Source organism: Sarcophilus harrisii, chromosome 2 (genome assembly GCF_902635505.1).
Source record: "Sarcophilus harrisii chromosome 2, mSarHar1.11, whole genome shotgun sequence".
Lineage (NCBI taxonomy): Eukaryota > Metazoa > Chordata > Mammalia > Dasyuromorphia > Dasyuridae > Sarcophilus > Sarcophilus harrisii.
Window position 1 is genome coordinate 421,467,309 of NC_045427.1, and position 16,092 is coordinate 421,483,400.

Below are 16,092 nucleotides of genomic sequence, written 5' to 3' on the forward strand. Positions count from 1 at the left end.
AAAATAAGAAAAGGTCATGACTTATCATTAGAAAAAGGGAAATTGTCATCTAGAAGGGAAAAAATACAATTGAACTGACAAGAAAATAGTGTTAAAGGTAATTTTTAGATTTCAGTGCTTTTCTTTATTATTCCATGTCTTGCTTGACAAGGTGTAAATTAATGTCTTCTCTTTTCTGTTAATTTAGTAAAGCAAACTAGGATTTGGAGAGTCATGTTTAATAGGTAGAGAGGCAACTCATTGGGAGTCCCTAGCTTTAATTGCCTTGAGGACTTCTTGCAGAAGTTGAATAGTATTGATGTTGTATCTAGGGAAGGGCTTTGTATTATTTGAGACATTCGCTGAGATCTTAGAGATTACACAATACCATTGCAGCTTCTGAAACATTGCCATTTACGGATAATAAAAATGTCATCTTAAAGCAATGTTCAGATGTTGTCAGTAGTCTTACATGTGTAGTCCTATCTGATTCATGATGGCCAAGATATTTTTAGTCTTTTATTGTATGACATAGCAACTTCATACTATAATCAGTGTGGGAAGGTTAAAAAGGATTAAGCAATATATTCCTCATGGGAATTTTGACATTATTTTATCTTGGTAAATTTGTTGGTTATTTGTTCTACTTAATGATTCAGAGTTTATTCATTGTTCTATAGTACTTCTGGTCTAGGAGAATGTGACTGTACAATACTCATTTGGAGTAGTCCTTAGGAATTCTTGTGTAAATGGATTTGATGTTTTAAGAGGAGTAGAGAAACAGTATCATCAAAAAACAATCAAAATATTTCTTATTTCTAAAATTAAGCACCCCCAAAATAGAGCATTTGCATAAATGCAGCAATATAGTAAAAGTATTTTATATGAAAGTATAAATTTCCATTGCTTATTAAAAAAAAGTTTATAATAAATTCTTCATGTCACTTTAAAATTTTCTACCTTTGTTTCCTTTTGAATTTCTCTTTTGTGTATTTTAAAAATATTTTTATTTTCTCTAATTACGTACATGTAAAACTACTATTTTTTTGTTATACATATACATTCATTTTATACATATTTCCATATAAATCATGTTGGGAGAGAAAAAGAAAAAAAACAGAAGAAAAAAAATGAGCATGGCATGTGTTGATTTGTATTTGTGTCCACAGTTCTCTCTCTGGATACATTTGACATTTTCTATTCAAAGTTTATTGGGATATATTGCCTTGATTCACTGAACTATTAAGAAGAATCAGATCTATTATAGTTGGTCATCACACCATCTTCCTTTTACTATATTGAATGTTTTCTAGGTTCTGCTTGCTTCACTTAGCATCAGTTCATGTAATTCGTTCCATGCCTTTCAAAAATCATTCTGTTTATCATTTTTTAATGGAATAATAATATTCCATTATTTTCATATACCATCACTTATTCAGCCATTCCCCAGGTGATGGATGTCTACTCATTTTCTAATTCTTTTTCACCACAAAAAGAGCTGCTACAAACATGTTTGCACATGTGGGTCATTTTCCCTCTTTTATGAGTTCTTTGGGATACAGATCCAGTAAGAAGGTATAAGAGTATATTTTCTTTCTCTCTCTCTCTCTCTCTCTCTCTCTCTCTCTCTCTCTCTCTCTCTCTCTTCTCCCCCCTTCCCTCCCTCTTTCCCTCCCCTCTCTCTCTTCCCCTCTCCCCCCTCCCTCTTTTTTTGAGTATACTCTCTCTAAGGACACTGAGAAGGAACAATCAAATAGAAAGAGAACTAGGAGAGAATAATGTTACAATAAACTAGAGCTGAAAGTATCAAGAAGGTATCAAAAAGATCAAGCTACAGAAAGATCAAACTGAGATCTTAAAGACCTTAACTTTCAAAGGTCAAGGCCTTATATCCAAGGCCATCTCTGGTCATCCTTATATCTATCTGGTTATTGGACCCAGATGACTGTGAAGGAGAAAATAAATCTGGTAATTTTGCTCAGCCTTCCCTCTTCATTTTTAATTCCCTTGCATGTCATAGCATCACCTCCCTTATGTCTTTTTCTTTACAACAAGGGTAGGTATCTACTTTATTTACAATTCTTATGTTGAATTGTTTTTCAGTTATGTCCAATTCTCTGTGATCCTATTTGGGACTTTCTTGGCAAAGATACTTAAATAGTTTGCCATTTTATAGATGAGGAAACTGAGAAAGGTATAAGTGACATGTCTAGGTTCACAGAAAGGGACTGAGGCCAGATTTGTACCCAGAAAGATGAGTACCCTGACTATAGGCCCAGAGCTCTATCCATTGTATTAACTAGCTGATATTTTAGCTATCACAAAAAGTGCTGCTGTAAGTGCTTCAGTGTATATGGAGTTTTTCTTTTTATCACTTCTTTGGGGTATAAGCTTATTAATGGAAATTCTGATTCAAAGAGTATAGACATCATCATAGTCTCTTTATTTGCATAGTGCTCGAATTTTAAAGCTAGATAAAAATTAATCCAGCTTGTCAGTTTTCAAATGGAGAAATTGGGACCCAGGGAAATGGTGTTTTGCCTAAGGTCATATAGCTAGTTAGCAAAACTAAGACTACTCCCCTGACTGTGTACTTGTTTTATTTTCATTATGTTCTACTTCCTCTTATTATGTTGCTTGATTCTACTGGACATTTCTTCTTTATCTTGTTTCGTAGGGAATTTTATCTAATGGACCAGAATCTGTAGATAGAGCTCCAAGTTAGTTATTTTCACTATTACTCCATAGTTTACCATATTCTGTTCTCCAATTTTTGGTTGTGTGATTCATGACTGTCATCAGCATTGTTTCATAATATGTGGCTTTTGATATAAGTAGCTCCTCAGCCCTTATCTGCCTCCAGGTAATAGTATTTAAGGCTTATTGGGATAATGAAAAATACTTTTCTTAAAATTTGTTATAGGTCCCTATCTTGCTTTAGATACCTTATATATTAATTACTATGTATAAACTATAGTATGTATATATTTTACATAGAGTTATGTATATACATTTAATCAGAATCAGTCAGCTCATTTTCAGATAAGATATTTCTTCTTGATACCTGGCTTATATGTTTATGAAAATTCTTATTTATATAAAACTGTTCAAATATATACCTGATAAAACTCAGTGAGGGGTCTTCCCTGTAGAGACATAAGATTTTATTCCTTATCATACTTTGCAAAATTTATAATCATTTAAAAATTTTTTTCTTCCTGTTCCTTTTCCCCTACCCCTCATCTAGATCAAGTACAAATGACCCTGAAAATGCTGAGGAAGCAGGATCCAGCGAAAATAGGAAGGTCAATGGCAATAATTCTCCATCACTATCAAATGGAGGTTTTAAACCTTCTAGGCCTCCAAGACCTTCACGGCCCCCTCCTCCCACTCCTCGTAGACCAGGTTGGTATTGTGTAAAAAATATATGAAGAATTAGCTTTTAATGTTATATAACTTGATAGTTATGATTTTAAAATTTTTTTATTTTAAGTTGCTGTTCAGGTGAACATTGATAGAAATATCATTTGTTTTTAGAGTATTTTCTTGGCTACATCTGTCCATTTGCATTTTTTGACAAGGATGACTTTTCTGTACACAATCATGAGATACTTTATAGTCTTTCCATCACTTTTTCTTGGAATGTTGAAATGTTTAGAACTAGTCATTCTTATAATTAGAATTGTTTTGTTCTTCGTTAATGTGTGGATGGTATTTTATGCTGAGGTGTAATTCACTGGATTCAGCAGATCATTTTGTACAGTATATTACTATTCAGATTCCATTTGGATTTTAAAAAGTCTAAAAGAATTAAAAGTTCCTTGAGGGGTCCCTTCTAGCTTTATAGTTTTATAATCCATAACTTCGTGCAACATTGTAGAAAGCCAAATAATTGAGTCTGTGGCTTATTTAGCTTCTCTGTCTTTAAAGTAGAATGAGTAAATGAGAATATAAATTGAAACGGCCTAAATGATCATATTGAAAAAGGAATGTAATGTTTTTTTCATTAAAATCTTGAAATGGAAATCTACATATATAGATTTCATTAACAAATAAACTTTTGGATTTTTTTGCATGTGAATTGATACAGCAGAAAGAACACTAAATTCAGAAGAACTAGTTTCGAGTCCTTTTTTTCTTAAATAACTTAAATTCCCTGCCCTTGCATTTGGACTATATAATCTCTTTTCCCTTCAAACTTTAAACTTTAATCTTGTGATTGATTTTGTGAATTTTTGTGAATTTTAAATGAATTTACTTGTGTTTGGGCTTTACCAACTATTAAAAAATTAAAATTGCACTCACAGTTTAGAAAAAAATATGTAATGACACCTTTCAAAATTTTGTTACCTAACCTCTTTATAGCATCTGTCAATGGTTCTCCATCTGCACCTTCTGAAACTCCTACATCTAGTACAGAGTCGTCACCATCAGCAAATATGAGTGTAATTCCTGAAGGAGCAACAGCTGGAGCAGCAGGTCCTATTACAGTGGCTTTAACAACACCTCCAACTTCTAGACAAGTGCAGCCAATAAATTCTGCTTCTCAACAACTCAATACAGTTAATCAAGGTCCCCTTCCACCTGGGTGAGTATCTTAACAATTTTAACTTATATTTGCTTTGCTCATATGTCTTCTAAAAGTACTATATGAGAAGGGAAGTTCCGTGTTTTAAAGAACTTTATTGTTTAGTCTGCCTTCACACCTTTGGATTTGGATTGAAACTGGCCTCTGATAATCCTAAATCATGAAGTCTCAAAGTGACTCTAAATCAGATACGAAATTCCTAGATGAATTTTTTTTTCTAGTGTAGAACATGATTCAGGACGGTCTTCTACATCTAATTCAGTGCACTACTTAAAGCCTGAGGATCAAATCAACAATCCTTTTACCAAGCTGAAAAAGAGAAAATTGATTCCTTTTGTCTTCCACAAGACACAACTATTGACTCCCAGATAGGAGCAGTCTGCAGGGAATTTTTGTGGAGTCTCAGAGAATTCTAGATCAATTGATAGAGCAGTTCTTTATACTTATTGCCAAATGGCCCACATCTACTTGGGGTTGAAGTTAAAACAAGCTGCTATAAATTTGTATTATATCTCAATCAATTGCAACTCTTGGCAGGTAGAAAGATGAAGAGTTAATTCAAGCTATATCCAGTCTCTGTTCTAGAATTTTGTCTTCTATCTCCTGACCTCTCAGGATCACCAGCTTCAAAGAAAAATTACTCCTCCTCCTTCCTTGCAGCCAAGTGGAAAGGGCCTCAATACAGCAGAAACAGCAAAGAATGTACTACCCTGAGGATTCCTCTTTTGTTGCCAGGCCTCCTTTGAAGGCTTCTTTGCTTCCTGACATTTTTCTTCCTCTGCTGCATGTCATCCCTGTTCTTCTGCTGCTTGTCATCTTTTCTGTTCTACTGCCATCATCTTTCTCTGCTTCTGCTCATCCTCCTCTGATGCCCATCTTCATTCCCCTGTCTTTTTTTCCTGTGTACCACATTGCTGCCAGATGTCCAAGGGCTTATGGTGCTGCCCATCGTGTAAAAACCCACAGTGCTCCCCAATGCACAGAGTTGTATCACAACACTGCTGTTTGCCTCTAGGGGAGTGAGCCTAGTCTTCTACACTCTCTCAGTGCTACTGGTGACTTTCCAAGTTTTTATTTGCAGGCCAAGGGGCCCTCCTTACAATCCGGGGGCTGCCTGAAGGCCAAGGGTTCCTCCTTTTTTTCCTATTGCCAACATTATCTGAATTGCTGCTTGCAAGCCTGGGTGCCCTCTTTTCAGGCCTGCTGCTGCCGATGCTATCTAAACTACTGCCTGTTGGCCAAGGTGCCATCCTTGCCATCTCACTGTATTTCCAGTGCTAGCTACATTGCTGCAATGTTATCCAAACTATTTCCTTTAGAACAGGATGTCCTCCTTGTGACCCGGCGATTGCCAGTGTTATCTGAACTGCCTAAAGATCAGGGCACTACTGACATCCCCTCTGTCCCAATAGTGTAGTAGTGTAGTGGGCTGTTACCAGTAAGCCAGGTATCACTGCTCCTTTTAATGCCTAGACTGATGACTAGATGATGATGATTAATGCCTAGACTGAGGACAGGAATTAAAGTCCTGTAAACTTTTCCATTTTTTCTGAACTAAGATTCTACCTACCTACCTACCAACCATTCCAATTGTCCCAGGAATAAGGTTCAGCATCTGAATGCATCTTGGGAGTCAGAGATTTTAAATAGTTTATTAAATAGAGATAAAAATGAGCAGTTTTTTCCCATCTTCCACAGAAACATGTTCAGTGATCTTTGGTAAAAGTAGTCTTCCAGGAAGTATTGTTTGCTGCTCAGTACATAGAGTGGTCCTTATGAAGTGAATTTTAAAGTTACTAATTGGGGACTTAAAATGTTACTCAGTAAACACAACAACAATAATAATATGCCTCATGTTTGACCAGTCAGATCACAGACTTATTGAAGAAAAGATCAGAGGTAAAAGTTTGATGAAATAATATTAATGAAAAAAATATATTTGAGACACCTCAGGCTTGGATTATTTGAATAAAAAATTGACAGTGAAGACTGGGTAATGGACAACAGGCATTCATGCTAAAGTTAATCTGTGTAAACCAATTAACATAGCAAGAAGACCAAAAGAATCAATAAAGCAGTCAAATGTTTTGACTTATTTGCAACAAGGAGAGAGATGGAAACCAAAGGCAACACTGTACTAGAATATAAATTCAGATGTAAAATTTTATGAAGATGGATGATGAATGATTATGAGCATTATTGCCTCATTAAACAGAGAGAAGCATTGGAAGGTAAAACCACTTTAAAGAAGGCTTGGCAAGGATACCAACTAAATGAAGTCACCCTGAGGATATGTAAGGACAAAAAATGGAAGGAGGACAGCAAGTAGAAGATAAATGGAAAAGATCAGCAAATATTACAAAACAAACTTTTCACCTTTAAGGACAGTAGAGTCACCACACTTGGATTTTAACATCACAGTGCCAGATTTACTTATAAGGGAGGTAAGATTGGCATTAAAGAGAACAAAGTCTAGAAAAGCAAAGTCTAGATTAAACCACATGTGAAATTTATGCTAGAAGTAACAAAGCTGTCAGTTCTCAACATACCTAATGGAGGGAAGATACTAAAGAGTTGAAAAAAAATCTCAGACTTTTATTATAATACTGAGAAACAGTGAAGGAGAACATCACCAATTACTGACTTTTGTACTTTGTCATCTGTATAAAATGTTTGAGAGCATTCATACATGAATTGAGGGTGTTCTTGGTGAGTCTGTATCTGGGAAATAAAAGCAGGTTTTTGCAATTTGTAATTCAACAAATGAACCACATTTTTTCCATTTCTCAATTAACTAAAAGATGTAGTGAAATGAAGATGTCACATTTTTTTTTTTTGGTGGGCTATGAAAAATTCTATATTGGATTCAATAGAAGAAAAAGCTCTCTTCCAACAAAATGCCTGTCATTCATATAAAAATCAAGATTCTGTGAAAGATACAAAAACAAAAATTATTCTGTTCCATGATTCTCTAATCATAAACATCAGGTGAGGCATTAAAAAAAAAAGGAGCCATGTCTTCTCCAAAGATATACTACTGTGATTGAGGAGATCCAATAAAAAGTTGAAGAGAGATTTGCTATAAATGTTGAAGTCCTGCTGTTCATAGCATCATGCCTTAGAATTTTGTTTAAAAAAAAAAAAAAAAAAAAAACTATTAAAGAGATCCATAACGAGTCAAAAGCACTTGACCTGTTCCATTTTTGTCTCTTCCTCCTTTGCACTTAGCTCAATGCTTTGCCCAGGGTAGATAATAATTGTGTTGATGAGTTGATATCATCTTCACAGGAGTGTTATTGTTCAGACTGCATTATATAGGCAGACAGTCTAAACAACCTATCACTGTGTGTCTCTGGGACAGTAACATATATATATCAATCTCATGTTATCTGCCAAGCATTTGATCTCATTTGATCCTTAGAACAGTCCTCTGAGGTAAATGCTGCTGTTATCCCCATTTCATAGTTTAGGCATTTTAGGCTTATAGGTTAAGTGATTTATCCAGAGTCACACATTCTAATGTGTCAAAGGGTGGATTTGAACTCAATTATTCCCAACTATAGACCCAGCATTTTATCCCCTGGGACAGACAATGTAAATGGACAATAGATTGGATACAGAATTAAATAGGAGGAAAAAAGGAAGCAAGATAGCTTCTGGAAAATTGCAAAATTCTTATATTGTTCAAAAGCTTTTCTCAGAAACAAAAGGTTCACATACAAATGCCAATTCTATCAGTGTAGTAAAACTATGAAACATGGAACACAATAATCTGGAAATAATTTAAGGTGAATATCAGTAGAAGGCAGTGGAGAGAGAGGTTCAATGTGGGTATAAGCAAACTGTAACAAATGAGAAACTGATTTTAAAAAACAACTAAAATTTATATGGCATTTTAAGATTTAAAAAATTTTTTCACAACTATTGTTTTATTTTATCCTCATAAAATCCTGGGAATAAGTGCTATTATTTAATTTGCCTAAGGTCCCAGTAAGTAACTGTCTGTGATTAATTTTGAGTTCAAGTCTTTCTATTTCTAAGTTAAGAGTTTTATTCATTGTACTGCTTAGTTGTCATTAGAATTATGTATGATAGGAAGAAAAGATGATCTGGTTATATGGAAAGTGTGAAGGATAACAGATGAATATCCCAAGTGCTCACCTACTGCCCTTATGATGTCAGGGAAAAGCAAGGAAGACTTGTAATGTTTTTGGGTGGAGTCCTCTGTGGTAAAATTATGGGAAGTCTTGGAATATAGAGTGTCAATAGTATGGATAGGCATGGTTGGGTTGCAATATTCATTGATAGAAAGAAAATTAAAATCAGTGAGATCACATCCATTTGAGTATCCAGTTTTGGAGTGCATCATATTACACATTGTTTCTCTCTTCCTCAATTTTAACTTGTAACAATTGAAGAGAGAGGGGGACAGAATAAAGATTAACATGTGTACATATGTTAATGAGTGTTTTGTGGAAATAACATCATATTTTGTGACCTTTTAGAACATTTCCCCTAAAGATTTTAATGGCTATGGTGTTTTTTTGGATTGTAAGCATAAGTGGTACATTGCTTATTGTATTGCCCTTAGGCATAGTTGACATTAAGGTGAAAGTCAAAATTAGTCTATATCCTGTCACATAGATGAATGCACTCAAAATATGGAACAAGAAATGTTTTCAGATGTATTCAGTAATGGAATTTGTTTTATTTATGCATGTTCATTTCAAGGAGTGTTTAAATTTTTTTCTAATTAAGGAACTAAGTTAATAAGAGAGGAAGACTGGGTCAGCAATTTCTGTCCTGTGCCTCTTGAACCCCATGGGGCACATGCTTGATTACACGTATGTACACACACACACACACACACACACACACACACATATGAGAGTCTTTGAAGGACCCCCTCTCCCCCCATCTCCAGAAGAAAAGTAAGGATAAGGAGAATCATATACAAATAGAACAGTTTTGAAAGGTACATATAATTACATATATTCTTTAAAATAACTGTTCATACTAGAAATTTGCCATTTTATATATGATCATCTTTTTTCTCTAGTTTCTAATGTTCATTTGATGTTAAGTTCAAGCTAAAAAAAAGTTAATTCCATAAAATAAAAAAATTAACCAAAATTCATTCATAATAATCAAAATAGCTCAGATTTATGACTTCTTTAAGGGTTTGCAAAGTACTTTCCTCACAATTCTTAATGTAGGCAGTAGAAATATTATCATGTCCTTTTTATTTATTGTTTTTCAAATACTATTTTCTCTTTCCAATTATATATAAATAAAATTTTTAACATTTATTCTTTAAATAAAATTTTGAGTTACAAATTTCCTCTTTCCCTGCCCTCCTTCCTAAGACACTAAGCAATTTTGATATAAGACACTAAGCAATTTTGATATAGGTTTTACACACATACCCATGCCCACACAAACACCCCCCCCAACACATACACACACACACACACACACAGTCATTAGTTGTATCATTTTCTTTTTAAATAAATAAAATTAAATAAATACAAATATTTAAATAAATGAGGAGTTAAGTGACTTGCCTCTGGCCTCATGACTAAGGAGGATCTTTAGACCCACATCTCTTGACTTCCAGTTTGAATATTTTCCTTTCTTATGTCATTTTTCTTCTTCATTAAATACTAGAGGTTAAAAATTAAAAAACTATATATTTTTGGTAGGATTTCTTTTCTATTTCTAGAAAATTGTGCCAGAAACAGAGAATCTGAACTGTAAGGGATCTGAGGAGGACCAATTTGGAAGTAGACTTCTTACCTGCTTATATTTAGGGCTTCACATCTTGGGGCAGAGTAAAGAGGCAGAAAAAAAATAACTAGACATTAACCTTTTCTGCTTGCATAGTGTTGTTGGGTGTTGTGCTGGTGATCACATGTGGCTTACTGAAGTCTCTGATTACCCACTGTGTGCATAGTAATGTGGAAGATTAAGAGAATGAAAAGCCAAAATTTTTAACTTCAATGAATGGATAATTCATTAAGGAAAATAAGTTCAAGAAAGCAGAATAATGCTATGATAGTATATAAGTACTAAAATTATGTGAAGTGCTATAGAAACAAAAGTTATCCATATCGAATAGATTAGTCTTGTGTACTTCTCTTCTGCTCTGTATAAGTTTAAATAAAGGGCTATAGAGATTTTCAGGAGGCGGAAAGCTGGTTTGGGTGGGGTGATTATGGGGAAAATGGCATTTGAATTGGGCATCAACTCATGGTCGTCAAAATGACTTAGATGCACTATATGTTCATCATTTCTTTAGTACTCTCATGAGTTTCTATTTGACAAAGAAATGGAACCATTGAAATGTTCTTCCTAATAGCACCAGGACTAGGCAAACCATAGATAAAATTAGATGTAGAAGCTAAAATTTTGTCAGGTTTTATGGCTAATCCTATATGAATTCTCTGGCTTTAGGAGAGCCATCAATGTGTAGATTCTCTGTACAGTGATGCATATTTTATCCCATTCATGTCTGCCTGTCCTGTATGCTGCATTTCTCTTCTCTCAGATATGAGTTCTTTGAGTCTTTAAATTCTCTTGACATTGATGGATCCCAGTGAAGGACACCAGCATCCTCACTCTCACTATAAGACCAGCCTATCCTTTTTTTTCTTTTTCTTTTTCTCTAATGTTTCTTTATACCTTTGTTCACTTGCACATAATGCTGTAATGTAACATCTGCTCACATACTTCATACATACTTTACATTTTTCTTTGTGTGCTCTTCATTTTCAATTCTTCAGGAATTTTATTTTTCCAGAATTCTGTACAGCTAAAGCAGAAAGATATTGCTGTTAAAAAGATGGACATATTTCAGGGAAAAGTTTGAAATAATTAAAAGAACTGTATAATTCCCTGAAAGTAATCCAGCTCATTCTCATCTTTCTCAGTGCTGGGCTCAGCTAAATAACCATTTGTCATTTTTGTACAGTAATGGATCAGTTATAATATATTGTTCTGTTTAATTGGTCATCTACTCTGGACAGTAGACATTCTTAATTCACTTGGTTTAAAACCTGTCTTTATACTAAGATTTGAATTTTTGGAGGATTATGGATCTCCTATAGGAAACTCTGAAATGTTTTTTTTAATTTAAAAAAAAATTTCAGTTCCAAATTCTTTCCTTCCAATACCTCCCTCAACCATTGAAAAATCAAGAAATTCTGTGTGTGTGTGTGTGTGTGTGTGTGTGTGTGTGTGTGTGTGTGTATACATATACATTTATAGAGAATGTGTGTGTCATGTAAAACATTTCCACATTAGCCGTATTCTAGAAGGATAAAGAAAAAAAATGCTTCCGTCTTCTGAAATGTTTTGATATGATCAGCAAGTTAACAGAAACATGAACAGCTGGTGTACCTCACTATTTACAATAGATTCATAATTTTTCTATCTCATTGGTTCCTGTGATATAATCTAGTGAAGCTTATGTGTGGACCTCTTTTTGCAATTAAAAAAATTTCATAAATTGAGAGAAATGCTCAAATTCAATAAGATTGAACGGATAATAAAATGTATTTTTCAATACATTATTATTAAATCTTTAGAGTTCTATTTTTTTATTTAACAAATATAGGAGTTGTTACATGTTGGAATTATGATTTTGTTTTACCAAAGTAAAAATAATTTTTAATAATTAAACAACATAGGAAATTTTGTATTCTGCACACATTTTAATTGAGTATGTTGTAGATTGTCATTTGTGGGAGTGCGCCCATTCCCTTTTCATATCTTCATTCACTGTGTTGTCTATATCTGAGGACATTATTTTTGAAAACATTTTTAGAAATTGGAAAAGGAAGGATGTTGATTGAGTAGTTCTTGACATTCTTTACGTTTCCTTTTCCTCTTTTTCTTTGCTTTTTTCCTTTCCTTTTCCCTTTCCCTTTTTCTTTTCCCATTCTCCTCCCTTCCTTTTTCCCTTTCTCACTCCTTTCCTTCCTTCTTTCTCTCTCTTTTTTTATGTGGAAACAAAGATTCTTAGATCATTTCTATTTTAATTGCTTTGCTTTTTTTTGTTATTTTTAGTGCCTGTTTCACTTCTTTCAATATATAAGGCCAAGTGTAGTGGCTTCAGTCTTCTGAATGATGAAAAGATTTTATTATATGAACATTTATAAATCTTATCTACTTTCCATCTGTTTTTTATGTTTTAAATATATTAAATGTCCTTAGATTGACTTGCTTAGATCTCTCACCAGACTTTCTTCAAATTTGTTTTGCTCTCCATTGTTTCTCATTATTTTATCAAGTGATACTGTTCATAATTTTCTACCATCCTCAGTAATATTTTTTTTATTAGTTTATTTTTTAAACTGATGTTGCCCTTGGCTATATTATTTCATTATTTGGTAAAAGGGTCTGGTGATGAAGACAGTTTTTAGAATCTTTTTGTCTCTTTTATTATAGCAGTTCACTTGTATCAGTTAGAATTCTTCAGGAAATGGTAGTAATAGTAATTTGTGATAATACCTGTTCACCCATTTCATTTCTTTTGTTATCAGTAAATTGAATAGGGTAGGCAAAGTTAGAATTTTTCCCCCCAATTTTTATTCCCATTTTTATTTTACCCATTTTAATTCAGTTTTTGTGTTAATTTTGTTTTTTTTTTTTTCTTTTGCAAATTGGTATAAGCAGAAAGATTATTAGACAATGATTCTCACACCAGTAAGGAGTCATTTCTTATCTACTAAAATAAAATTTTTGTAAGGTTATTTGGGATTCCCACTGTTCATCATTCTTGATTCTTTTCTTTTTAAAAACATTTTTATCTTGAATTTTTTTTTTCATGAAGAATATTACTTCCTTGTAGTCAGGGCGTTTTCATTTCTTGTTCCAGAACTATATTTTCCCACTTTATTTTTTTATCATCTTTTCCTTATGTATTTTATTTTTACAGTCACTGAATACCAAAGTACGTGATAAGTGAACTTAGATGATTTTATCTAGTTTTCCATAGATATTCTCTTAATCATCATCTAGAACAGACATAAGTAAATAAATACTTTCATGATGCCTTTTTTATTTTTCAACAACCATGAATTCTGCAAAATGAGATGACCAAAGAACTCTAGAAATAATCTTTCTTGTTACTTTTTCAACACATAATAAAACTAACTTCTCAAATTCCTTTTTTGCCTCTCTAAGGACAATCTTATACTATCATCCCCTTTACCTGCAACTTCTTCTTGCTTTCATTTATAGCAAGAATGTCAGAATTTATAAGATTTGATTTCTCTTGTTATATGCTCACTGGTTTGGTTATTGGGCAAGGGTAGCATATTTAAAGTACCAACCACCAAGTTAATATTTAAAAATGAACTAAACATTATGTGATTCTTTGCATTGTTTACCCTCTTTTCTGCCATTCTGCTATAGTTACTGCAGGAACAGAAAGGGGCTATACAAGACTAAGAATTGTTTTGTATTTTTCTTTATTTTATGGGTTGTCATAATTATAGATATTCATCACCAAGTGGGCAGGATAGTGGTCTTGAGCTTTTCCAAGCTGAGATGAGTTCTCAGAAAGCCAAGGAGACTGAACTAGACATGGCAGTTTACCTACTAATGGTTAATTGAGAATTTGAAATATTTACTAGCTTTTTGAAAAAGAGAATTGCTTAGGATAGCTCTAGTTGTTGAATTTATTTTTGTTAGTGACATGTATTTTTGTTTTATTTTTTGTATTGTTCATTATCTAAAATTTTCAAAAACTTTTAAATGAAATGTTTTGAAAAATATAGTATTTGGAGTATTTTTCTAGTATGAAACCACACTAGCCATTTTATTTATGTGTGTTTAAGTTGGGAACAGAGAGTGGATCAGCATGGACGAGTCTACTTTGTAGATCATATTGAAAAAAGAACATCATGGGATAGACCAGAACCTCTTCCTCCTGGGTGAGTCAAAAATAATGAAAAGCTTTGCAGAATTGTTCAGAGATGGTAATTCAAATCTTTTCAAGTCTACTTACATTCCTCTTTGGTCTATTTTTTTGTCACTCCTATCTGTCTTCACAAAGTTTCAAATACTACAAGAGAAAGTCAGGGCTTTGATGAGTGATTTTTATTTATCTAATCTGTGACTAAGAGGTTGTTTAGATCTTGGTGCTTCTATAATGACATATTTCATTGTATCAACTGTTTACTGCATTCAAAACCTTACTTTGTTTCTTGGGTTTATTATTTAGGGATTACTTATTTCAGATTTTATATTTAAAAATCATTATCTTCCTGACTGAACTAGATACAAATGTATTTTAAACATGATAAGAGTGAGTCTCTGTGGACTCTAAATAGTAAGGCTCCATTTCAAAAATTTTCTTTAATTGCTTAACAGTTCCAGTATTTTTAGTGGTAGTGGTTCTGTATACATAATAGTTAGCACTTACTCAAGGAAATATTTAGGGATACCTGTTCTAAGTGATGTTCAGGTACATGTTTATCTTAGTAGCTCCACAACACTGACATTAATTTTGAGAGTTTTGCTCATTAGCTGGGAACGTCGAGTTGACAACATAGGACGTGTTTATTATGTTGACCACTTCACAAGAACAACCACCTGGCAGCGGCCAACTTTGGAGTCAGTTAGAAACTATGAGCAATGGCAACTTCAACGAAGTCAACTCCAAGGAGCAATGCAGCAGTTTAACCAGAGATTCATTTATGGGGTGAGCAGTAGTCTTTGTACTACAGACTAATAAAATGTCCCTCATGGCCTCTTTCCCTGCATGTGTCAAAGTGATTTTAGAAAGTGCTGAGAGAAAAATACATCAAAATAGTGACAAAGTTCACAGGCAAAATTTAACACTAAGGTTACTAGTTACTATCATGGATCTGTTGATAAAAATCTTAATTATATTTTACAAAGACTAAGCTATGTGGAACTCCATTTGTTTGAAAGAATCTGGGAAGCTGTCTTAGGAATAATGTTAAAGACTAATACCCTGAGAACTAGCACAGAAATAGTAGATAGAGAGCCAGAGTCAGTCTTATAGTAAGGGAAACCTAGATTGCAAGTCTTAACTCCAATACATTTTTGTGATGTCACTCTGGTCACTTAACATCTTATTACCCCAAGATAATTTTCTAAGGCTGTGAGGTGTACAGTACTTGCTGGTATCTATTGGGAGAGTTTCCTTGCAGAGAGTCCTATATATTGAGAAAATCACAGTTCTGAATCCCTTCCAAAAAGTTATTAGTTTCAGAAATATAATTCCCTTCTTTGGTAAAGAATCTTTGTTTTCTGAAAACAAAGGGCTAATATTTATTTTTAGTCTTTTGCAGTCAGGTATTGTAACAAAATATGTAAATGCTTTACTTTATAATCTTTAGATTGTTGGTGCCACGACTGTTAGCCAAACATAGGTTCCAAAGGATCACAGATATATAAATCCGAATTCTAATCTAGAAAGAAAAAATCCATAAAAATTTGAGAGGTTTTCTTTTCCTTTCATATAGTACCTACTAAGTAAGCATATATTGTAC

General features: G+C 33.4%; 1 protein-coding gene across 4 annotated transcripts in view; it reads left to right on the top strand.

Moving 5' to 3' along the window:
• Positions 1–16,092, top strand: part of ITCH (itchy E3 ubiquitin protein ligase) — a 148,491-nt gene that overhangs the window by 75,366 nt on the left and 57,033 nt on the right. For all 4 annotated transcript variants that reach the window (XM_023506927.2, XM_031953881.1, XM_031953879.1 and 1 more), the window contains 4 exons: positions 3,227–3,384; positions 4,345–4,567; positions 14,410–14,505; positions 15,101–15,275. In XM_023506927.2, the coding sequence (XP_023362695.1) occupies positions 3,227–3,384; positions 4,345–4,567; positions 14,410–14,505; positions 15,101–15,275 (652 nt within the window). The remainder of the gene's footprint in view (positions 1–3,226; positions 3,385–4,344; positions 4,568–14,409; positions 14,506–15,100; positions 15,276–16,092) is intronic.